Raw genomic sequence first — 25300 nt, forward strand, 5'->3', positions numbered from 1 at the left:
CGACGGATTTAAGTTGCTCCAGTGTCACAAGATGCGAAAGTCCTGATCGTTTGGTCCGCACATTTTACCGGCGATGCTAATAAGGCAGCCATGCTATGGGCCACTTCATTAGGTACACCCACGCTATGGCCGAATAGCGCCAATAGCTATTCGCTCAATAGCTTCGATTTCTTCTTCAATTTCGTTTTCGCTATCTGCCTCCATACTCCGACCATCTGTTTCAATACATGCGTAATCTGTTGAATCGCTTAAGCCGCTGAAATCCGAGTCTGAATCCGAGCTAATGTCGCTATATCTTGCTGTGGTAACCGCCATGTTGTTTGTATTGGCAGCACTGTGTGACGTCACAGGGAAATGGACAGCAAATAGCGAAAATCAAGAACTTTAAAGCTTTATTTAGGGATATTCCGGGACCGGTAAAATTTTGAAAAAAACTTCAAAAAATACAACAAGCCACTGGGAACTGATTTTTATTGTTTTTAACCCTTTTGAAATTGTGATAATGTTCCCCTTTTAAAAAAAAAAACGTTCTCTCGCTACCTCAGCTCATCACAGAGAACACAACCATTTCCTTGTTTTTTTGTCTCTATGATTCTTTGCCTCTGTTTTTTTACAACTACAGATTTCCCCTCTGAGGCGAGAAATTTCCTCTATTGGTACATGTGACCTACCCCTTTCTGTTTGCTTATACTGTACAGTGGTTCTTTTATTTCCACTTGCATGAATTTTTCATGGCTCCTCCGAGGAAAGAGCAGAGCAGTGCAGCCAAGGACTAAGGGCAGGCAAAGCATAGAAATAAGTAGCCGGAAAAAAATTGTTGAGACAAAACAGAGCCTATAAAATGGAGTGATTCTAAAGACTAGATAAGACAGAAATGTTTATGCGTCCTCTGCTATTGTGCTACATCATTGCATGCCACCATGAGCGAAGATGCATGTCCTTGAACTCCAATCTTCACGAAAAGGTATCCCGACCATGCACTGGTAATTATAGAGGGAGGTCTATGGCAGGTGACAAAGGGTTGAGCTGAATTTACATAAATCTGCATGTGTCACCGGTTCTTGCTGCAGCCTCTGGCATTTCCAATGAATCCCACAAACACCCAGCTTTTATTTATTCATTTCAGACGCCACAAAACGGTTGTTGCAAAGTTAAAAAAAAAAAAAAAAAACGTACCTCGAAGTGACCGCTATTATTACTGCCATCAGTTATCTTTCTACTTTCACACAGTATTTCTACCCTCGCTGGCCACATTATTAGGTCCTCGCCCACAAATGAATGAGAGCTGTATCCAAACACAGCAGAGCATGTTTTAACTCAACAAGTCCGTGTCCACTGTGGTATTATTATTCCTAAAATGTCTTGGCTTAAGGCGGGGGTCAGCAAATCAATATCAACAAAATGCTGGAAACAGAAAATGTTTTTTGTAAGGTGGCATCAATACTAAATAAAGCTAAATATGTATTGGAGCAAAAATCACTTCATTTTCTCTACAGCTCACTAGAATAGAAGAAAAAGGAATTTTCATTGTCAGTATACACAGGTATAATGAGATTAAAAGCAACTCCAGTATCACGACAGTCTATAAAAATATGCAAAACATAGGATGGAAAGAAAAGAAAAATAGTTTAGTGTGACCTAGTCTTAGTTATTGTGCAGAAATATGGAGAAATTACTACAAAAGTATGCTGCAGTCACTGACTGTGTTACAAAAAAGTTTTGTTAGAAATATAAATAACGTTGGATATAGAGAACATATAAACCCTTTATTTACTGAGACGGAAATATTGAAATTCCAGGATATTGTGAATTTGCAAACAGCTAAAATTATGCAAAAAACATAAAATATGCCACCCAAGAACGTGCAACATTTTTTTTCTTAACAAAAGAGGAAAAATATAAACTTAGATAAAAATGTAATTTAAAACATTTGCATGCACGTACAAGACTTAAAACAATTAGTTTATATATTATATATATATATATATATACATATATATACATATATATATATATACACATATGTATATATATATATATATAAATATATATATATATATATATATATATATATATATACACACATATATATATACATATATACATATATATATATATGTATATATATGTATATGTATATATATGTATATGTGTACATATATATATATATATATATACATATATACATATATATATATATATATATATATATATATACATATATATATATATATATGTATATATATGTATATATGTATATGTATATATATATATGTATATATGTATGTATATATATATACATATATATATATATATATATATATATATATATATATATACCGCATTTTTTGGGGTATAAGTCGCACCTGCTAAAAATGAATAATAAAGAAGGTAAAAAACATATATAAGTCGCACTGGAGTATAAGTCGCATTTTGGGGGGAAATCTATTTGATAAAACCCAACACCAAGAATAGACATTTGAAAGGCAATTTAAAATAAAAAAAGGCTGAATAAGTGTAGGTTATATGAGGCATAAATAACCAACTGAGAAGGTGCCTGCTATGTTAACCTAACATATTAATATTATCAAATAACTATAACATATAGAAAATGCTATAAATTTACCAAACAATCTGTCACTCCTAATCCATAAATCCCATGAAATCTTATACGTCTAGTCTCTTACGTGAATGAGCAAAATATTATTATTTGATATTTTACGGTAATGTGTTAATAATTTCACACATAAGTCGCTCCTGAGTATAAGTCGCACCCCTGGCCAAACTATGAAAAAAACTGTGACTTATAGTCGGAAAAATTTGGTATGTGAAATTAATTTATGGAATGAAATAAGCAAAAAAAAAAACAACAGTGTACTAATATAATAAAAATATCACTAATAGTTAATAGTGAAGTCACGATATGTAAATGGAGTATTTTTGTCATTTTTTTGATATGTTTTATTGGATTTTATGGCCGAAATAGAGGACCCCCTCCCCATTGGTTTCACTGTAACCTGACTTTTATTTATGTTTATTTACAAGTTGGAATGCATTAAAAAAAATAAAAAATAATAATCCATCTGTCATCATGTCTCTCCTAATGATTGTGAACAATAAGCAAAAACCCCTTCCTAACCTTGTACGTACGTTGAAAACCCTGACTTAAAACGCCGGACATTTGAGCCATTTAAAAAACCCCACCCGGACAGCCCCGCAAAAGAGGACCATCCGGGGAAAAGAGGACGTATTTTATATTAACATATACATTGTTAATGTGGCAGATTGTAACCAAAGCCTAATTTCTCATTCTCGTTTTTGTTGTTGCTGTTTTTATCTGCCACATGTAGAAAGCTTGTCTGTGAAAATAATGCATACATTAAAACCAGTCCCTGGTGGAAAAAAAATTGGGGCCCCCTGATGTAAGGTATAAAGTAATACATTTTTTTTAAAGACAGTTTGATACAATAATTTAGAGTAGGTCCAATTAAAACTCAAATTCAGAAGGTAGCGGTCCTGCACACCGCAGGGTTCCCTGCCAACTGCCCTTAAAAGAAAGAAGAAGAAGAAGAAGTAGGCGGGTCTTGGCACCTCTAGTCTTCAAACCCAACAGCGCTGACATTTAAATCCTTCTTGACGCTCTCCTGCTCGCTGGAAGACGGTAAGTAACGACCCAGCTGTGTTCACTGTTGGGACGCTGTTTCTCCTTCACTTCACTTATTATTCAAATACAAACCCTGTTTCCATATGAGTTGGGAAATGGTGTTAGATGTAAATATAAACAGAATACAATGATTTGCAAATCCTTTTCAAGCCATATTCAGTTGAATATGCTACAAAGACAACATATTTCATGTTCAAACTCATAAACATTTTTTTTTTTTTTGCAAATAATCATTAACTTTAGAATTTGATGCCAGCAACACGTGACAAAGAAGTTGGGAAAGGTGGCAATAAATACTGATAAAGTTGAGGAATGCTCATCAAACACTTATATGGAACATCCCACAGGTGTGCAGGCTAATTGGGAACAGGTGGGTGCCATGATTGGCTATGAAAGCAGCTTCCATGAAATGCTAAGTAGTTCACAAACAAAGATGGGGTGAGGGTCACCACTTTGTAAGCAAATTGTCAAACAGTTTTAGAACAACATTTCTCAACGAGCTATTGCAAGGAATTTAGGGATTTTACCATCTACGGTCCGTAAAATCATCAAAAAGTTCAGAGAATCAGGGGTAATCACTGCACGTAAGCGATGATATTACGGACTTTTGATTCCTCCAGCGGTGTTGCATCGAAAAACCAACATCGGTGTGTAAAGGATATCACCACATGGGCTCAGGAACCCTTCATAAAACCAATGTCAGTAACTACAGTTGGTCGCTACATCTGTAAGTGCAAGTTAAAGCTCTACTATGCAAAGCCAAAGCCATTTATCAACAACATCCAGAAACGCCGCCGGCTTCTCTGGGCCTGAGATCGTCTAAGATGGACTGATGCAAAGTGGTAAAGTGTTTTGTGGTCTGACAAGTCCACATTTAAAATTGTTTTTGGAAATATTTGACATCGTGTCATCCGGACCGGGGATTATCCCCACATTTGTGGTCCTCTCCAAGGTTTCTCATTGTCATCCCATTGGTTTGACTTTTTTCTTGCCCTGATGTGGGATCTGAGCCGAGGATTTCGTTGTGGCTTGTGCAGTCCTTTGAGACACTTGTGATTTAGGGCTGTATAAGTAAACATTGATTGATTGATTGATTGATTGATAATAATTTTGAGAAAATAATTAAATAAATGACACAATATGTTTCTGCATACGTCATTGAGAGCCTTTGTCTGCTTACTTACTACTAAAAGTAGTAAGTAAGCAATGTGTTTCTTATTGCACTTAAGTGCATTGTAGAGGTCATTTTGGTCCAGCACCGTTCACAGCTATAAGTCGTCTCTTTTCATCGCATAATTACACAGTATTCTGGACAACTGTGTTGCTGAATCTTTTGCAATTTGTTCAATTAATAATGGAGACGTCAAAGAAGAAAGATGTAGATGGGATGCGGTGTATTGCGGCCGCCTTTAGCAACACAAACACAGCCGGTGTTTCCTTGTTTACATTCCCGAAAGATGACGGTGAAACGTTACTATGGAACAGATATTCCCTACCACATGTCAACCGGCAGGCTTCGGTGAGAAAATGGTGGTAATAAGTCGGCTCTTACCGTAGACATGCACCTGTCAAAGAGGCCGATGCTTCCAATGTGGAGGAAGCATCGGCTGCCTTCGCCTCGTCGAGAATCGTAGCTTCCCTCGGAGACACTGGCGGTCACCACACCTGTGCCACACCCCTCCAAACTTCAGGTTGCACAGGTACGACCATATAATCTCACTAAAACACTAGTAACACAATAAGTAGATAGGGGACTTTCCAGTATTATCCTAGTCATTAGACTGTACAACTCCTCTCTGGGAGGGGGGACGGGGGGTACTAGGATGACAGGGGATGCAAAACAATAACAGTGCAATACCTTTTCATAACATGGTCACTACTGCCTAGTTTGTCTTGTTATATTCTTATTTTACTGTTGTATTTTTATTCCCATTGTTGGTTTTTATTTTTTTTATTCTTATTGTAATATTTCTCTATTTTGTTTCCTTTTAAACCCCCATTATTTACTTTTTACTTTTATTTAAATTGATCTCAACTCTGTACACTGCTGCTGGAATTTTAATTTTCCTGAAGGAACTCTCCTGAAGGAATTAATAAAGTACTATCTATCTACTATCTATCTATCTATCTAGTAAATTTGTCTAATAACATCTGAGTCACTCGGCCGTCTAGTTTTTATGTTTTATTTATTTATTTTTCTAGTCCTTCACTCTCACTTTCCTCATCCACAAATTTTTTATCTTCACTCAAATTAATGGGAAAATAGTCGCTCTCTTGGTCCGAATCGCTCTCGCTGCTGGTGGCCATGATTGTAAACAATGTTCAGATGTGAGGAGCTCCACAACCCGTGACATCACGCGCACATCGTCTGCTACTTCCGGTACAGGCAAGGCTTTTTTATTAGCGACCAAAAGTTGCGAACTTTATCGTGGATGTTCTCTACTAAATCCTTTTAGCAAAAATATGGCAATATTGCAAAATGATGAAGTATGACACATAGAATGGAGCTGCTATCCCCGTTTGAATATGAAAATCTCATTTCAGTAGGCCTTTAATTTACCCTAAGATTTTTTTGTTAAAATAAAGCCAATAATGCAATTGTTTGTGGTCCCTTTTATTTAGAAAAGTACCGAAATAATCTTAGCACCGGTACCAAAATATTGCTATCATTAGAACACTAATCTGGGCCTTTTTGTGCTTCCCGCTGCTGAGGACGCCTGCAAATGTATCGCCAATCACTGTATGTGCAAATGTGAGCTCATTAAACAGTACAGTGGAGCATGCCTACTTCTGTGTGTACACTGCATGCCTGTGCTTGTGTCCGCAGAAGGACCCCCTGCGGTCGGAGAGTTGTTTTTTTTTTGCTGACGGAATCATATCCGAGGTAATGGAAGCACTCTGTCGTCCCGACGGCAGGGCACTAAAGCAGAACTGAGTCCTGTCTTCTGCTACACGGTCCACTTAGTTTCCAGATGACAATGTTTCACTGAGTGACAAAATAAAGTTTCAAATAAGTTGATGAAGTACGGCGTTTTTGCTGTGGAGGTAAGAAGAACTTCCTTAGAAAAAAAATAATAATAATAAAAAGCCGGGGGGCCATTCAGACAGGTTATGGCACACGAGCAGTAAACACCTGGTTTTATTCCATGTTTTTTTTTGTTCCCCAGTGCATTAAGATACAGACGATTATGCTGAAGCAGGTAATGTTATTCTGCTGGAGTTGCATTATAATGTGGGGGGGGGGACACATACACAAAAAGGTGGCTCAATAAAAGAGGTAAAATAAAACACGCTCCTCTAATTGCATTACAAAATCATTAAAATGATCCAGACTTAACCTCTTAAAACCCAAGCTGTTTGTTTGCATGCTTTTTTAGGGACCGAATGTCCCTCTGGGACAGAGGACCCTATTGAATTTCTAAGGTTTTATTATTAGGGACCAAATGTCCCTCTGGGACAGAGGACCCTATTGAATTTCTAAGGTTTTATTATTAGGGACCGAATGTCCCTTTGGGACAGAGGACCCTATTTCATTTCTAAGGTTTTATTATTAGGGACCAAATGTCCCTTTGGGACAGAGGACCCTATTGAATTGATAAGGTTTTATTATTAGGGACCGAATGTCCCTTTGGGACAGAGGACCCTATTTCATTTCTAAGGTTTTATTATTAGGGACCGAATGTCCCTTTGGGACAGAAGACCCAATTGAATTTCAAAGGTACTCCCGCTTCCACCCACTTCCAAAGACATGCACCTGGGGATAAGTTGATTGGTAACACTAAAATTGGTGTGAATGTGAGTGTGTATGTTGTCTGTCTATCTGTGTTGGCTCTGTGATGAGGTGGCGACTTGTCCAGGGTGAACCCCACCTTCCGCCCGATTGTAGCTGAGATAGGCACTCTATTTGATTCTTTGCTTCTGGTCCTGTTTAATAAATGTCATCATAGTTTGAACCTGACACTGTTTTACTTTAATGCCGTTTTTTTTCAAAGCAACATTAGATTAGATAATCTATCCATCCGTCCATTCTCTACCGCTTGTCCCTCTCAGGGTCGCGGGGGATGCTGGAGCCTATCCCAGCTGCACTCGGGCAGAAGGCGGGGTACACCCAAGATAATCCTAATACATAGGTTTTGGGCAAATTGTTGGAAGGTAATGGGTTGTTCAAAAGGGAGAGAAGGATTCTGAAATGGAATAGATCGCAGAATCCAATCTGGATCAAACCTTCAGTTTGTTTTGTTCAAAATTATTCAGTAGGATGTTAACAACATTGCTCCAAAAAACAGGATTATCCTGACCGTAAATGTCCTAAAACTATAAAATGTATTAAAATAACAAATTTGTATCATTTAATGTTCAGTATGTACTTTTATTTACATTTTGCAATCGGATTGTTTAACCGTTACAGTGATAAAGTGAACTTTTTTTTTTTTTTTCATGTTTTTCCTATTAAATTCAGTTTACAAAAAATTAAATAAATCACAAAATCATTCGAGTCTGCATGGGTTCCCAAATAAACCTTTCATTATATAAAATTCAAAGTAGAATAAGAAAGTATTTTGTAAATAAAAATGAGACCCCAGAACAATCCCCTCCAAACATATTTTTAATTTAAAAAATTGTTTTTCTTAAACGTTTTGTATTTGTTGTGTCTTTGATGATGGGTCGTAAGATGCATTATACCGTAAAGGGAAGTTTGAATGGAAGTTTGTTAGTTTTGCGGATTTTCTCTCAAAATGGAAAATGCTTACAGGGACTTCATGTTTGCCCTTTCCGGTCAAATCTGGAAACTTTCCAGGTCATCTCTGCTACTTCCTTGCTCAAAAGCGACTAGCAAAAAATTTTACAATTTTTGCGGGTGTTTTACAGAGCAAGATGTAAGAAAAAAAAACACATGAAAAGGCTTATTTACCTTAATGTCAGACCTAAATAAATCACTGTTCATGATAATGAGCAAGTCAGTGGATCCGGTTTGTCTGTGATTGTCAAAACCTTTTATTCTTTTGATCAATTTTGATAATCTAACAATTAAAAATGCAGAACAAAACTTATTTAAATCCACAGTTTACATTGTTCAAAACTCACTTCTTATCCCTATCGCAACAGTATTTCTCTGTCATCAATCGCAATTAATTATGCAAATGACGCGATGACATCATCTAGCAATTTCTAGTAACTTTAAAAACAGTGTTGTATGCTTGATGGTTGTGTTACTCTCCCAGGACAGAGTGACTTTGTGGTGGGTGATGAGCCAAGACCACGCCAACGAGGAATCGAAGAAGAAAAACCTTATTTGTTTCAGCGAGCCTCAGACCGGAACTGCAGCTTCCAGGAGAAAGAGTACGAGCCTGATCCCTCTTCTGCTGTGTTCTTGGACAACTGTCCTTAAATACCGTTGACACAAAGACCGTTATAATTTATTACTCTGGCCTTGGGGCCGGTCAGTCAACCTATTTACTGTGATTGGTTTGAGTCGGGTGACATCTGACCCTTATCCTCTACTCCTACTTGTGAGGGCTCCCTACCAGATGTTGCTAATGTCTTTACACTTCCTCTTAAAATCTTACTGCTGCTATCCTATAAGAGACCAAATTCCTGGGGGCAAAAGCCACCACTCTCTGGAGCGCTTGTGATGGACATGTGCACTTTTGACCTTAGTAGAATAAAAATATTCTAAAGTATTCTGTGACCAAATACAAACACATGCTAGCTTACAATCATATAAGAAAATGGTACGTGGTACAATTCCTCTTAATAGCCAATCGAAATAGTGGCTCTTCTACCCGCTCTTTACATAAATCAGGAGCCTACATTGTTATATGTTGTTCTAAGTGGAGGACTGGTAATCCGTATTTGATCATCTTGAAAACTTTATCTGGATCAAGTTGTTCCCAATCCAATACCCATCCATCCATCCATCAATCTTCTTCCACTAATCCGAGGTCGGGTCGCGGGGGCAGCAGCCTAAGCAGGGAAACCCAGACTTCCCTTTCCCCAGCCACTTCGTCCAGCTCTTCCCGGGGGATCCCGAGGCGTTCCCAGGCCAGCCGGGAGACATAGTCCTCCCAACTGGTCCTGGGTCTTTCCCGTGGCATCCTACCGGTCGGACGTGCCCGAAACACCTCCCTGGGGAGGCGTTCGGGTGGCATCCTGACCAGATGCCCGAACCACCTCATCTGGCTCCTCTCCATGTGGAGGAGCAGCGGCTTTACTTTGAGTTCCTCCCGGATGGCAGAGCTTCTCACCCTATCTCTAAGGGAGAGACCCAAACTCATTTGGGCCGCTTGTACCCGTGATCTTGTCCTTTCGGTCATGACCCAAAGCTCATGACCATAGGTGAGGATGGGAACGTAGATCGACCGTTAAATTGAGAGCTTTGCCTTCTGGCTCAGCTCCTTCTTCACCACAACGGATCGATACAGCGTCCGCATTACTGAATACGCCGCGTCGATCCCATTGCTTTAAAAAAACAACATAAAAGACGGATGTGCTAATCCTGGGTAAAACCCCCAAAAAATAATGGTATTTCTGAATCCAGAAAATCCTGAGCAAGTCTAAATGTTTTTGAACAACTGGACCCTGCTCGTTGTGTTCATTTTTACACTGACCTTGTAGGAGTGGCAGGCCTTTCTGGAAAGTTCTCCTATATGCCACCTGGTATTGTTTGACCTGGAAGCCGGGCACACAGCCCTCGTGGTGTCCTTCCTGTCGACAACCTACATCGGCGGTCTGCAAGACAAAAGGAAGCCAAAAGTTATGACAAATACACATTTTCCAGCTAAAAGTTCGATTGAGGGTGAGCAAGAGTCCCGGGTCAATTTGCAGACCGATTAAACGGAAATTATATAAACACTCAACAGACAATAACTATTTACATATATCTTTGAGAGAATATTTTTTGTTCAGTTGGAGTGAGGACATGGCCTCCCGGTCTCGGAAGACTTACTATCAAAGAGGTTGTGTTCATGCTAATAGTCTGGGCCTCACTGTGTACTTTTGTAAGTGGATTGCAGGGATGTCAGTGCACTCTCCTGAGGGTTGTCTCGCTGTTGGCAGCACTTCCTGCTGCCGCAGCGAGACAACTTAAGCTTTATGCAAGACGGCGAGCGATATCTGAATTAATTATACGGAGGCTTCTGATAAGCACGTCCCACATAGCGAGCGCTACTCGTGTTCTGAGGGGAAGTACGTGAAAAAAGACGAATGACCTTGAGCTACTCATACTGTATATTGACCACGGTCTACTTTTGGCATCTTCGTGCAACTCAAAGCCGACGTTAGTGTTCAACACTTGAATAATGAACTTAACTTAACTGCACTGCACAACTTTTAACACCCTTCATTGCGGTACCAACATCAATACTAGGCTCCCTAAAGAGAGGAGCAGGATACATTGAAGTCGGTTGTTTGCTCACCAGATACTTGACTTTCTGTGCGCTTTATACGATGGATTTTCGAAGGGTCGGCAGTAGAGATGCGTTGTTTGCGGTCTCATCCGCGGGTCGGGCGGATGACATGACGAAAAAATTGATTTGAATTAGATTCGGGCGGGCGGCGGTTGAACCATCCGGAAATATTTGATATACATGGTTCTGGGATCGGTGTCCTTTGCCATTTAAAGAGCCATTCAAGACCCGTGTCACAAAGCGAAGAAGACAATAGCAGACGATATTATTCTCTTGAATGACTGGCAGCAGTCAACCAGATAATAAGTATTAGGGCGTGCTATGAAGACATTGGCTTTGTCGCCTTCTACAACATGTACGACCTGCTTGTCAGTCCAGCATCATGTTGTGTGTGGCTTCCCCGGCAACACGCACACGACTGCAAGGGATTCTGGGTGACACAGAGTACACTAATGGTTGTGATATAAACAATTTTAACACTCTTAGTAATATGCACCACGCTGTGAAGCCAGTGAATAAAAATGTTTTTAAAAGGGTTTTCACATCAAATCATCAGCCCGGAGGTTGGGTATTGGGCGCAGTTGGGTGTTCCAACAGGACAATGACCCCAAACACACGTCAAAAGTGGTATAGGAACGGCTAAATCAGGCTAGAATTAAGGTTTTAGAATCGGCCTTTTCGAAGTCCTGACTTAAAGGTGTGGACAATGCTGAAGAAACAAGTCAATGTCCGAAAAACAGCAAATTTAGCTGAATTGCAACAATTTTGTCAAGAGGAGAAGTCAACAATTCAACCAGGAGCTTGTAACCAAATATCAACATTGCTCTACGTTAGAGATGCGCGGTTTGCGGTCTCATCTGCGGAGTTCGGGGATAAACCGCGGGTCGGACGGGTGACATGACGAAAAAATCGATTTTAATTAGATTCGGGCGGGTGGCGGTTGAACCGTCCGGAAATATTTGATATACATGGTTCAGGGATCGGTATCCTTTGCCATTTAAAGAGCCGTTTAAAGCCTATGTCATAAAGTGGAGAAGACAATAGGAGGCGCTATTATTCTCCTGAAAGACTGCCAGCAGTCACCCAGATATTAAATATTAGTGCGTGCTATGAAGACATTGACTTTGTCGCCTTCTACAACATGTACGATCTACTTGTCAGTCCAGCATCATGTTGTGTGTGGCTTCCCCGGCAACACGCACACGACTGCAAGGCATACTGGGTGACACAGAGTACACTAATGGTTGTGATATAAACTATTTTAACACTTACTAATATGCGCCACGCTGTGAAGCCACACCAATTAAGAACGACAAACACATTTTGGGAGAATATCCTCACAGTAACACAACATAAACGCAACACGAAAAATACCCACAATCCTTTGTATTCATGACAATTCCTGACTATTTTATACATCCCGCTAGCAGCAACCCCCCCCCGTACATCGGTAAGGTGGGCGGGGTTGGGGGAGCGGGGGTGTAAAATATATTCAGGAACTGTAACGGATACAAAGGATTGTGGGTAATTTTCGTGTTGCGTTTATGTTGTGCTACTGTGAGGATGTTCTCCCGAAATGTGTTTGTCAATCTTGTATTGTGTGGCTTCACAGCGTGGCGCATATTAGTAAGTGTGTTAAAGTTGTTTATATCACAACCATCAGTGTACTCTGTGTCACCCAGTATGCCTTTCAATCTTGTACGTGTGATTGTGGAAGCTGCACACAACATGTTGCCGGACCAACAATCGGTTCGTACATGTTGTTGAAGGTGTCTAAGGCAATGGCTTCACAGCACGCCCATATTCTTGTCATCAGGATGAACGCTATTGGAGAGTCTTGAGAACGTTAGCGGCTCCAATTGTCTTCATTACTCTGTGAAACAGGTTTAAATAGTTCTGTGAGTGGTAAAGGCGGCCGACCTCTGATGTATTTCAGCGGGCCGGTGGCGGGCGGGTACGGTCCTGAAAAAATGTTGGTTCGGGTGGTCGGCGGGTGGATGACAACTTTGGTGAGGCGGTTGGGGATGATATACTTGCCTATCCGCGCAGCTCTAGTCGGCAGACACCATGTGGCAAGCGCGCTCCTTAGTTGCAACTACCTGGCGCTGTTTCGACATCAAGGAGGGTGACTCTCTTATTAGCAAGCAGACTCAACACCTTTTTCACCAGAATAGCCACAACTCTAGTTAACAAGCTGTCCCACCACTCTGGTCGCTTTGGTGTAGAACACATTCAAGTCTTCTACAGAAAGCTAGGAGTAATCAACAACATTTTCAAATCAAAGCTGCAAGCAACCATGAACGGGACTTACTTTTGTTGGTGTTTCCTGCCTTTACCCGGACAACATATATTTACCTTCACATGACCTACCTTCCCTGCACCCTAGGGTCACACTGGTGCTTCTTTCTGTCACCCATACACCATGGTGCTTCCTGCCATCTCCCGGACAACATATCTTTACCTGCACATTACCTCCCTTCTCTGTATCCTGGAGTCAAACGGGTGCCTCCTTCTTTCACCCAGTCAACATGTCCAACTACTTCCCTAACATAAAATAACCGCCATAACCACAACACCAGTGGGAGCTCCACAAACCACGTTAAACCCACATTCTGGTTTTATTAAAGGTCTTAACTCATTCTCCTTCTATGCCACATCAATGTGGAATGCACTCCCAACAGGTATAAAAGTAAGTGCATCTCTATCCTCCTTCAAAACTGCACTAAAACAACACCTCCAGGCAACTTCAACACTTTACTAACACCCTCCTCCATTCACATCCCATCTCCCCGGATTATAAACAACTCAAATGTAAATAATCAAATGTATTTCTAATGTATATATGTAATAGTGTGATGTTGTTGCGCTATATTATGAACGAGACAGCGTGTTATGTTTTATTTTGAAGTATTGGTTTTGGAGAGGAGGCTACGCCGGATAGTCGAACCTCGGATTCAGGAGGAACAGTGTGGTTTTCGTCCTGGTTGTGGAACTGTGGACCAGCTCTATACTCTGGGCAGAGTCCTGGAGGGTGCATGGGAGTTTGCCCAACCAGTCTACATGTGCATTGTGGACTTGGAGAAGGCATTCGACTGTGTCCCTCGGGAAGTCCTGTGGGGAGTGCTCAGAGAGTATGGGGTATCGGACTGTCTTATTGTGGCGGTCCACTCCCTGTATGATCAGTGTCAGAGCTTGGTCCGCATTGCTGGCAGTAAGTCGAACACATTTCCAGTGAGGGTTGGACTCCGCCAAGGCTGCCCTTTGTCACCCATTCTGTTCATAACTTTTATGGACAGAATTTCTAGGCGCAGTCAAGGCGTTGAGGGGTTCCGGTTTGGTGGCTGCAGGATTAGGTCTCTGCTTTTTGCTGACGATGTGGTCCTGATGGCTTCATCTGACCGGGATCTTCAGTTCTCACTGGATCGGTTTGCAGCCGAGTGTGAAGCGACCGGAATGAGAATCAGCACCTCCAAGTCCGAGTCCATGGTTCTCGCCCGGAAAAGGGTGGAGTGCCATCTCCGGGTTGGGGGGGAGACCCTGCCCCAGGTGGAGGAGTTCAAGTACCTAGGAGTCTTGTTCACCAGTGAGGGAAGAGTGGATCGTGAGATCGACAGGCGGATCGGTGCGGCGTCTTCAGTAATGCGGACGTTGTACCGATCCGTTGTGGTGAAGAAGGAGCTGAGCCGGAAGGCAAAGCTCTCAATTTACCGGTCGATCTACGTTCCCATCCTCACCTATGGTCATGAGCTCTGGGTCATGACCGAAAGGATAAGATCACGGGTACAAGCGGCCCAAATGAGTTTGGGTCTCTCCCTTAGAGATAGGGTGAGAAGCTCTGTCATCCGGGAGGAACTCAAAGTAAAGCCGCTGCTCCTCCACATGGAGAGGAGCCAGATGAGGTGGTTCGGGCATCTGGTCAGGATGCCACCCGAACGCCTCCCTAGGGAGGTGTTTAGGGCACGTCCAACCGGTAGGAGGCCACGGGGAAGACCCAGGACACGTTGGGAAGACTATGTCTCCCGGCTGGCCTGGGAACGCCTCGGGATCCCCCGGGAAGAGCTGGACGAAGTGGCTGGGGAGAGGGAAGTCTGGGTTTCCCTGCTTAGGCTGTTGCCCCCGCGACCCGACCTCGGATAAGCGGAAGAAGATGGATGGATGGATGGATGTAAAACATAATTTATGAATTTGACCAAATAACCACCATTACATGTTATGTAGACCACAAGATAGTGTTTTAAATTTAGGAAAAAAATCATAATAGGACCCCTTTAATGTGCCTCATGATCCGGTGCGCCTTATAAATGAGAATAGACATGAATAGACCCGCTCATCAGCACTGCACCTTATAATCCGGTGCACCCTACGGTCCGAAAAATATGGTACTTTGCCAAAAAAACATGTATTTCAACTGTACTAAATGCACCATATTTGGGGGGGCTTTTAGACCCTCCATTGATGTTTGCCTATTGCCAACAACCCCCTCCTTCTCAGCATGACAGATGCACGATGCATCATTCAACTTACAATAATTCCACGCAGGCTGTCCGGCAGATGTTCACCAATGGAGGCCATTACAGGTTGTGTCCCGGCAATGTAATCACTGAACCCAGGCAGCCCGCTGTTTTCCTTCAAGTGTCACAATTGTAATTCAGTTTGTGTGACAAGCATTTCTGAGAAGGTGGAATAAGACAGCCGGGAAAATAATAATAATAATGGGTTGTACTTGTATAGCGCTTTTCTACCTTCAAGGTACTCAAAGCGCTTTGACACTACTTCCACATTCACACACACATTCACACACTGATGGAGGGAGCTGCCATGCAAGGCGCCAACCAGCACCCATCAGGAGCAAGGGTGAAGTGTCTTCCTCAGGACACAACGGACGTGACGAGGTTGGTACTAGGTGGGGATTGAACCAGGGACCCTCGGGTTGCGCACGGCCACTCTCCCACAGCGCAACGGCGTCACTAAAATACTATTAACACAATAAGCCGATGAGGGATTTTCCAGTTATCCTAGTAAATGTGTGTAATTACATCTGAAACGCACCTAATGCCGTCGCTTTTTTTTTTTTTTAGTGCCTCACTCTAACTTTCCTCATCCACAAATCTTTCATCCTCGCTCAAATTAATGGGGAAATGGTCGCTTTCTAAGTCTGAATAGCTCTTGCTGCTGGAGGCTATGATTATAAACAATGTTCAGATGTGAGGAGCTCCACAACCCGTGACGTCACGCGCTCATCGTCTGCTACTTCCGGTACAGGCAAGGCTTTTTTATTAGCGACCAAAAGTCGATGTTCTCTACTAAATCCTTTCAGCAAAAATATGGCAATATGGCGAAATGATGAAGTATGACACATAGAATGGAGCTGCTATCCCCGTTTGAATAAGAACATCTCATTTCAGTAGGCCTTTAATGTACCCTACGATTTTTTGTCAAAACAAAGCCAATAATGCCTTTTTTTGTGGTCCCCTTTATATAGAAAAGTACCGAAAAGTATCGAAACAATTTTGATACCGGTACCAAAATATTGGTATCGGGACAACACTAACAGCCACACGCACACACGCACACACACACATACGCACACATACACACGCACACACACAAATACACACACATACACACACATACACACGTATACACACACAAGTGTGATACAAGTCGGCATCGCAAAGGGATATTTTTTACAAATAAATATTTCCATCAGACCAGACTTTTCTTTGTCCATGTGATGTCAGATGAAACACAAATTGAGCTGTTTGGCCAGAATAACCAGCAATATGTTTGGAGGAGAAAAGGTGAGGCCTTTAATCCCAGGAACACCACACCTACCGTAAAGCATGGTGGTGGTAGTATTATGCTGTGGGCCTGTTTTGCTGCCAATGGAACTGCTGCTTTACAGAGAGTAAATGGCACAATGAAAAAGGAGGATTACCTCCAAGTTCTTCAGGACAAGCTACCATACCAAACCAACTTTATTTATGAAGCCCGTTAAAAACAACCACAGTTGAAGAAAAAAGGCTGTACACCACAAAGAAATAGAGGCAAAGGGCAGACTAAAAAAATAAAATTTAAAACACATGTAAATTACACATTGAAAAAGCAAATACACATTTTTCTAACAACAATGTGTTAGATAAAAAGCAGCTAAAAACAGTTTAAAGCATGGGTGTCAAACTCAAAATTTGGCCCGCCGTGTAATTTCATTTGGCCCTTGAGGCAATATCAAATTAACATTAGAGCTGACCCGCCGCTGTAACACCACATTCACCACTAATACTCATGCTCATCAACCCTCCCGATTTTCCCGGGAGACTCCCGAAGTTCAGTGCCCCTCCCGAATTCCTCCCGATTTCCACCCGGACAATAATATTGGGGGCGTGCCGTAAAAGCACTGCCTTTGGTGTTCTCTACATGTCGCCACGTCCGCTTTTCCTCCATACAAACAGTGTGCCGGCCCACTCACATAATATATGCGGCTCATACACACACACACACAAGTGAATGCAAGGCATACTTGGTCAACAGCCATACAGGTCATACCACCAAACCCCGCCCTAACTCAAACCCGCCGCCGAAAAGAGGCATTCAATTTTTATTTTTATTTTATTTGATATGCCATTGATATATTTTAATTATTATTATTTAAAACTCGATTTTGCATGTCACTATAAAGTTATATAAGCCTTGCTTGGTCAATATTCAATGCAAAACATGTTTGGGTCCCTATTAAAAGGTTAATTTGTTCAATCTCGGCCCGCAGCTTCATTCAGTTTTAAATTTTGGCCCACTCTGTGTTTGAGTTTGACACCCCTGCTTTAAAGGCTCATGCTGGGTTAAAAGCCAGTGAATAAAAATGTTTTTAAAAGGGTTTTCACATCAAATCGTCAGCCCGGAGGTTGGGTCTTGGGCGCAGTTGGGTGTTCCAACAGGACAATGACCCCAAACACACGTCAAAAGTGGTAAAGGAACGGCTAAATCAGGCTAGAATTAAGGTTTTAGAAATGGCCTTCCCCAAGTCCTGACTTAAATGTGTGGACAATGCTGAAGAAACAAGTGAATGTCCGAAAAACAGCAAATTTAGCTAAATTGCAACAATTTTGTCAAGAGGAGAAGTCAACAATTCAACCAGGAGCTTGTAACCAAATATCAACATTGCTGTACGTTAGAGATGTGCGGTTGGCGGTCTCATCCGCGGAGTCCGGGGATAAACCGCGGGTCGGACGGGTGACATGACGTCAAAATCGATTTTAATTAGATTCGGGCGGGTGGCGGTTGAACCGCCCGGAAATATTTGATATACATGGTTCTGGGATCGGTATCCTTTGCCATTTAAAGAGCAGTTTAAACCTGTGTCATAAAGTGAAGAAGACAATAGGAGGCGCTATTATTCTCCTGAATGACTGCCAGCAGTCACCCAGATATTAAATATTTGGGCGTGCTATGAAGACATTGGCTTTGTCGCCTTCTACAACATGTACGACCTGCTTGTCAGTCCAGCAACATGTTGTGTGTGGCTTCCCCGGCAACACGCACACGACTGCAAGGCATACTGGGTGATACAGAGTACACTGATGGTTGTGATATAAACAACTTTAACACTTACTAATATGCGCCACGCTGTGAAGCCACACAATACAAGATTGACAAACACATGTCGGGAGAACATCCTCACAGTAACACAACATAAACGCAACACAACAAATACCCAGAATCCTTTGTATCCGTGACACTTTTATGACTAGTTTATACACCCCGCTAGCAGCAAACCTCACCACCCCCCCACTCCCATCCCCTGTGCGTCGGTAAGGTGGGCGGGGTTGGGGGCGCGGGGGTGTAAAATATATTCAGGACTCGTGACGGATACAAAGGATTGTGGGTATTTTTTGTGTTGCGTTTATGTTGTGTTACTGTGAGGATGTTCTCCCGAAATGTGTTTGTCAATCTTGTATTGTGTGGCTTCACAGCGTGGCGCATATTAGTAAGTGTTAAAGTTGTTTATATCAAAACCATCAGTGTACTCTGTATCACCCAGTATGCCTTTCAATCTTGTACGTGTGATTGTGGAAGCTGCACACAACATGTTGCCGGACTAACTATCGTACATGTTGTTGAAGGTGTCAAAGGCAATGGCTTCATAGCATACCCATATTCTTGTCATCAGGATGAACGCTATTGGATAGTCGCGAGAACGTTAGCGGCTCCAATTGTCTTCATTACTCTATGAAACAGGTTTAAATAGTTCTGTGAGTGGTAAAGGCGGCCAACCTCTGATGTATTTCAGCTGGCGGTTGGCGGGCGGGTACGGTTCTGATAAAATGTTGGTTCGGGTGGACGGCGGGTGGATGACGACTTTGGTGATGCGGTTGCGGATGATATACTTGCCTATCCGCGCATCTCTACTGTACGTATACTTTTGACCCAGCAGATTAGGTCACATTTTCGGTAGACCCATAATAAATTCATAAAAGAACCAAACTTCATGAATGTTTGTTTGTGCCCAACAAGTATGAGCTCCAATCACTTTATCACAAAAAAAGAAGAGTTGTATAAATGATTGGAAAATCGAGACAGCCATGACATTATGTTCTTTACAAGTGGATGTAAACTTTTGATCGTGACTGTATGCGGGAATATTATAATCCAGACTCAGTTACTCAGAATGCGTGAGTCAAAAATGCTAATGGAGTCGTTTTTAAAAAAAAAGAAGGCATATTTTCTTTCGGAACCTGAAGGTTGTAGAACCCACAAGTAGCAGGATGTGTTGCTCCTTTATCTCCATTCAGTCCCGAAAGTCACCTTTTTCCACAATCATAAAATATTCTACGGACATGATTTCTTTGTGTCGGATACTTGTCAGGGTTGTCTTTCAGGATGTGTTTATGTCGCCAAATCATCAGTGGAGAGCGATTAGTGCGCTGGAATCACGTCACAGGTAAATAAATCATGAGCTGCTGTGAGCAAAACTCAAGTCTGCGTTCAAGACTTCATGGAGCATGACTGCGAATGTTTTATTTATAGTCATGTTGAACAAATTATGTAATTTTTAACCATGAATGTATACCGTATTTTTCAGACTATAAGGGGCACTTAAAATCTTTTCATTTTCTCAATAATCACAGCACGCCTTATAACCAGGTGCGCTTAATATACGGCATAATCCTGGTTGTGCTTACCGACCTCGAATCAATTGTATTTGGTACATGATGTGATTATAAGTGTGACCAGTAGAGGCAGTCATACATAAGAGAGGTGTGTAAACTGCAAGATGACGCTAGTAAACAACACCAAAACTGTAAATGGCAGTCATACATAAGAGAGGTGTGTAAACTGCAAGATGACGCCAGTAAACAACACCAAAACTTTAAATGTTCCATTGAGAATATATAACATTACACACGGCACTCAAAAATCCGTCAAAGTGTTTTTCGTACAACTTTAATACTTAATAATAATTCCTATTAAACACGAGTATTACTATGGTGTGTGTATAAGGACCGCAAAATGGCACCCATTAGCAGACATTATCTGGCGTTCTGTGTGACAATGTTATGCAAAAAATACTTTTCTTACCTTGTTGTACCTGCTAATGCATATTTGAGATCTGCATAAGTCCTGGAAATGTTCGCGACTGTAGTCCGTGCCCTTTAAAATGTCAATAAGCTTCTTCTATTTCTTGATCTTCTTGTTATGGGACATTCATCCTCTGCTGTTGCCATTTCTAATATAAAGAAGTGTAAAGTTCCAACTTATATTTCGCCATGAAAGCGCTAAAACATACCGGTGTAGTGAGTTTACATTATTCACCCAAGGAACTTTAGTTGTTAGACAGTTCCGGTCGGACGCTTTTTCACAGGACACATTTCCGCCGTTGTTGTTGCACTAGCGAGCCTAGGATGAGGAGATGCTGCTCCTTTGTTGATTGAAGTAAAGTCTGAATGTCATTAAAACAGTTAGCTCCATCTTTTGAAACTTCTTCCCCTCCCGTCCTTGCACGCTACACCGCTACAACAAAACAACATTTAAAATTGTAATTTAGTAAACTAAAAAGGCCGTATTGGCATGTGTTTCGATGTTAATATTTCATCATTGATATATAAACTATCAGACTGCGTGGTCGCTAGTAGTGGCTTTCAGTAGGCCTTCAAGCGACCGTCAGAAAGTGTCTTAAAGATGATCTGTAAAACATAATCGATACAACATTTTTACCAAAGAACCTCCAATTCATGTGATGTAGACCACAAGGAAATGTTTTACATTTTCAATTTAGAATAAGAATCATAATATAACCCTTTTAATACGCCTAATAATCTTGTGCGCCCTGTGGTCCAGAAATATACGGTATTATGTTTCATTGTCAGATAGGTTTTAGTTTTACAACGCACTGAAATAATATAAAACGTATCACAATAAAATAGTAAATTAAAAAGAGTGCTGAGCCTGTCTTCCTGTGTACAAAACAACAAATTAAGGATTTACAATTTTTTAAGGCTAAAAATAAATAACCTCTTACTTAACAAAACAATGCAGTTAATCAGTTTTTAATATCTGTTATTGTTTTTAAACTTAGATTCTCTTAACTTTAAGACATTCAATATTTATACATATTTTTGTAAGTTGGAAAAAGTGACAGACATCAGACGGATACCGAATTTTCCAGACCATAGGGCGCAGCGGATTATAAGGCGCACCGCCAATGAATGGTCAATTTTTGATTTGTTTTCATATATAAGGCTCAGCAAATTATAAAGCACATTAAATGACTCATATTATATTTGTTTTCTAAATTGAAAACATTTGGTCTACATAACATGTAATGGTGGTTATTTGGTCAAAATGTTGCAAAAATGTTTTACAGATCATCTTCAAGCCACTTTCTGACAGTTGCCTCCAGATGCGCCGTTTTGTGGGTGGTCTTATTTACGTGGCTCACCTTCGACAGCGTTTTCTCCCGGTAATGTTTGTTGTAGCGGTGTAGCGTGCAAGGACGTGAGTGGAAAAAGTATTAAAAAAACAGAGCTAACTGTTTTAATGACATTCAGACACTACTTAAATCAACACCGGAGCACCATCTTCTCATCCGGAAACAACAACAAGGCTGGAAAAGTGTCTCATGAAAAAGTGTCTGACTGGAATTCTCCAAAAACTAAAGTACCTTGGGTGAATAATGAAAACTCACTACACCGGTATGTTTTAGCGCTTTCATGGGGAGTTTACTGACAGATATAAGTAAGAACTTTACACTACCTTACATTAGAAATGCCAACAGCGGAGGATGAACGTCCCATAAAAAGACACTAGAGAAAAAAAGAAACAGACTATAAAGGCGGATGCGCGCAATTTTTCACTATTAATGCTGATCCCAAATACAAATCAGCAGGTACCAGAAGGTAAGAAAAGTTGATTTTGCATAATTTTGCAAAACAAAACGCCAGATAATATGTCTTAGTTTATACACACACCATACTAATACTTGTATGTTTAATGCGCCCACAATCCATCAAGCAGTGCAGCTTCACAGCTTACCAAAGTCGTACTAAAACATTTTTAAAGATGTTTGAGCGCCGTGTGAAGTGTTTTATATTTTCAATGAAACATATACAATGTTGGTGTTGCTTACGTGCATGGCATTGCCATCATATTGCAGTTTACATGCATCTCTTATGTTTGACTGCCATCTACCGGTCACACTGATCATTACACCTTGTACCAAATAAAATTGCTTCGACATTGGTAAGCAAAACCAGAATTATTCCGTAAATTAGGTGCACTATCGAGTTTTGAGGGGAAAAAAATGATTTTAAGTGCGGCTTATAGTCCAAAAATACGTTAATTTGTATTATTTTTTTCTAAACAAATGCAAAAGCTGCACATTTAATCTCACATTCTTTGGCAGCTCAAAAGAATGGTGTAATTAAATGAGGCGGTTTAAGACGCAGGCTTGAGGCGGAGGTTATGACTGTCATCTGGCCCACAAACCCACAATCTGTTGTATGCCACCAGACACACAATTCTTTATCTCCTCAAAGAGCTCCATATGAGAAGACAATCCATTTTACCGCAATTCAGGCTCAGTATCTTTTACTATCTATCCATCCATCCATCCATTTTCTACCGCTTATTCCCTTTCGGGGTCGCGGGGGGCGCTGGCGCCTATCTCAGCTACAATCGGGCGGAAGGCAGGGTACACCCTGGACAAGTCGCTCTTTTACTATCTACTTTCACTAAAATGTTTTGTAAGTGACAATAATTGAGTGCAGTGCACCAGTAAGAGTACTTGCTTGTGCGCCATGGGAAGGCAACCAGAAGGGCTTCAGCACGCAACAAGACAAATATTTGTTTGACAGGCGTAATCATCACGTAACAAGACAGCAATTGAACCTGGTTGAATAAATATGCGAGCTTTAGAACCCAGTGGAGCGCATTGCAAACAGATTCTATTTCAATGTGATCCAGTTAAAACTTTTAGTTTTTGGCTTTTTTACCGTATCCTATCGCCAAGTTCATTAATCAATGACGATTAGTGTTAGCAATTTCGCTATTGACCGCATTAGTCATAATAAGACACTATATTGCCAAAAGTATTTGGCCACCCATCCAAATGATGAGACTCAGGTGTCTTAATCACTTGGTCCGGTGTAGAAAATCAAGCACTCAGGCATGGAGAATATTCATACAAACGTTTGTGAAAGAATGGGCCGCTTTCAGTGATTTCCAGCGCGGAACTGTCATAGGATGCCACCTGTGCAACGAATCCAGTCGGGAAATTTCCTCACTCCTAAATATTTCAAAGTCAATATACTGTATTTGATGGATATGTGTGTATTTTGGGTATATGCATGTGTGTATGTATGTGTATGTATGTGATTATGTGCGTATATGTATGTATGTATGTATGTATATATACATACATACATATACACATACATATGTATATATATATATATATATATAATTTGTATATATGTGTTTGTATATATGTGTGTGCATATGTATATATGTAAGTATGTGTGAATTTAAATGTATTATATATAGATAATCTATAGCATCTACGCAGCAACCATTGAATTGAATTATATTAAATATATTATTGTATTATATATTGCAATAATATATATTTTATATGTATGGGGTGGGACCTAATAAGTTTACTTCTTCCCACTCCCTTTTGAGCCAATCTTGACATCTACAAAAGATTAGTCACATGTAATGTTTTCAATGTAGCTGTAAATATAATGTATATATATATATATATATATATATATATATATATATATTTCTTTTGTATTTTATGTCATTCTTTTGTTTTGTTGCATGGCTCAAAATAAATCATTCATTCATTCATTTATTCATTCAACTTTATTATAAGAAAAGTAAAAAGTTTGGGAACAACAGCAACTCAGCCACCAAGTGGTAGGCCACACAAACTGACAGAGAGGTGTCAGCGAATGCTGAAGCCTATAGTCTAAAGATTTTCTGCACAGGTGGTCGCTACAAAGCTCCAAACTTCAAGTGACCTTCTAATTAGCCCACGTACAGTACGCAGAGAGCTTCATGGAATGGGTTTTCCATGGCCGAACAGCTGCATCTACACCAGGGGTCACGAACGTGGTGCCCGCGGGCATCAGGTAGCCCGTAAGGACCTGTTCTAAAAATAGCTCAAATAGCAGCACTTACCAGTGAGCTGCCTCTATTTTCTTTATTTTTTATTTATTTACTAGCAAGCTGGTCTCGCTTTGCTCGACGTTTTTAATTCTAAGAGAGAGAAAACTCAAATAGAATTTGAAAATACAAAAAAAATATTTTAAAGACTTGGTCTTCACTTGTTTAAATAAATTCATTTATTGTTTTACTTTGCTTCTTATAACTTTCAGAAAGACAATTTTAGACAAAAAATACAACCTTAAAAATGATTTTAGGACTTTTAAACACATATACCTTTTTACCTTTTAAATTCCTTCCTCTTCTTTCCTGACATTTTAAATCAATGTACAAGTAAATTTCATTTTAGGGTCTGTTTTTTCGATGAAAAATATTTGTGAAATATTTTTTCAAACTTATTATGATTAAAATACAAAGAAATTATTCTGGCAAATCTACAAAATCTGTAGAATCAAATTAAAATCTTATTTCAAAGTCTTTTGAATTTATTTTACATTTTTTGTTCTGGAAAATCTAGAAGAAATAATGATTTTTCTTTGTTAAAAATATAGTTTGGTCCGATTTG

The 25300-nt window shown here is 40.4% G+C and overlaps 1 protein-coding gene across 1 annotated transcript in view; it reads right to left on the reverse strand.

Moving 5' to 3' along the window:
• cdh13 (cadherin 13, H-cadherin (heart)) overlaps positions 1-25300 on the reverse strand; it is a 795802-nt gene that overhangs the window by 573122 nt on the left and 197380 nt on the right. Inside the window, exon 2 of the mRNA XM_061917999.1 lies at positions 10273-10393. Within this exon, the coding sequence (XP_061773983.1) occupies positions 10273-10393 (121 nt within the window). The remainder of the gene's footprint in view (positions 1-10272; positions 10394-25300) is intronic.

This window comes from Nerophis ophidion, linkage group LG12, assembly GCF_033978795.1.
Source record: "Nerophis ophidion isolate RoL-2023_Sa linkage group LG12, RoL_Noph_v1.0, whole genome shotgun sequence".
Taxonomy (NCBI): Eukaryota; Metazoa; Chordata; class Actinopteri; order Syngnathiformes; family Syngnathidae; genus Nerophis; species Nerophis ophidion.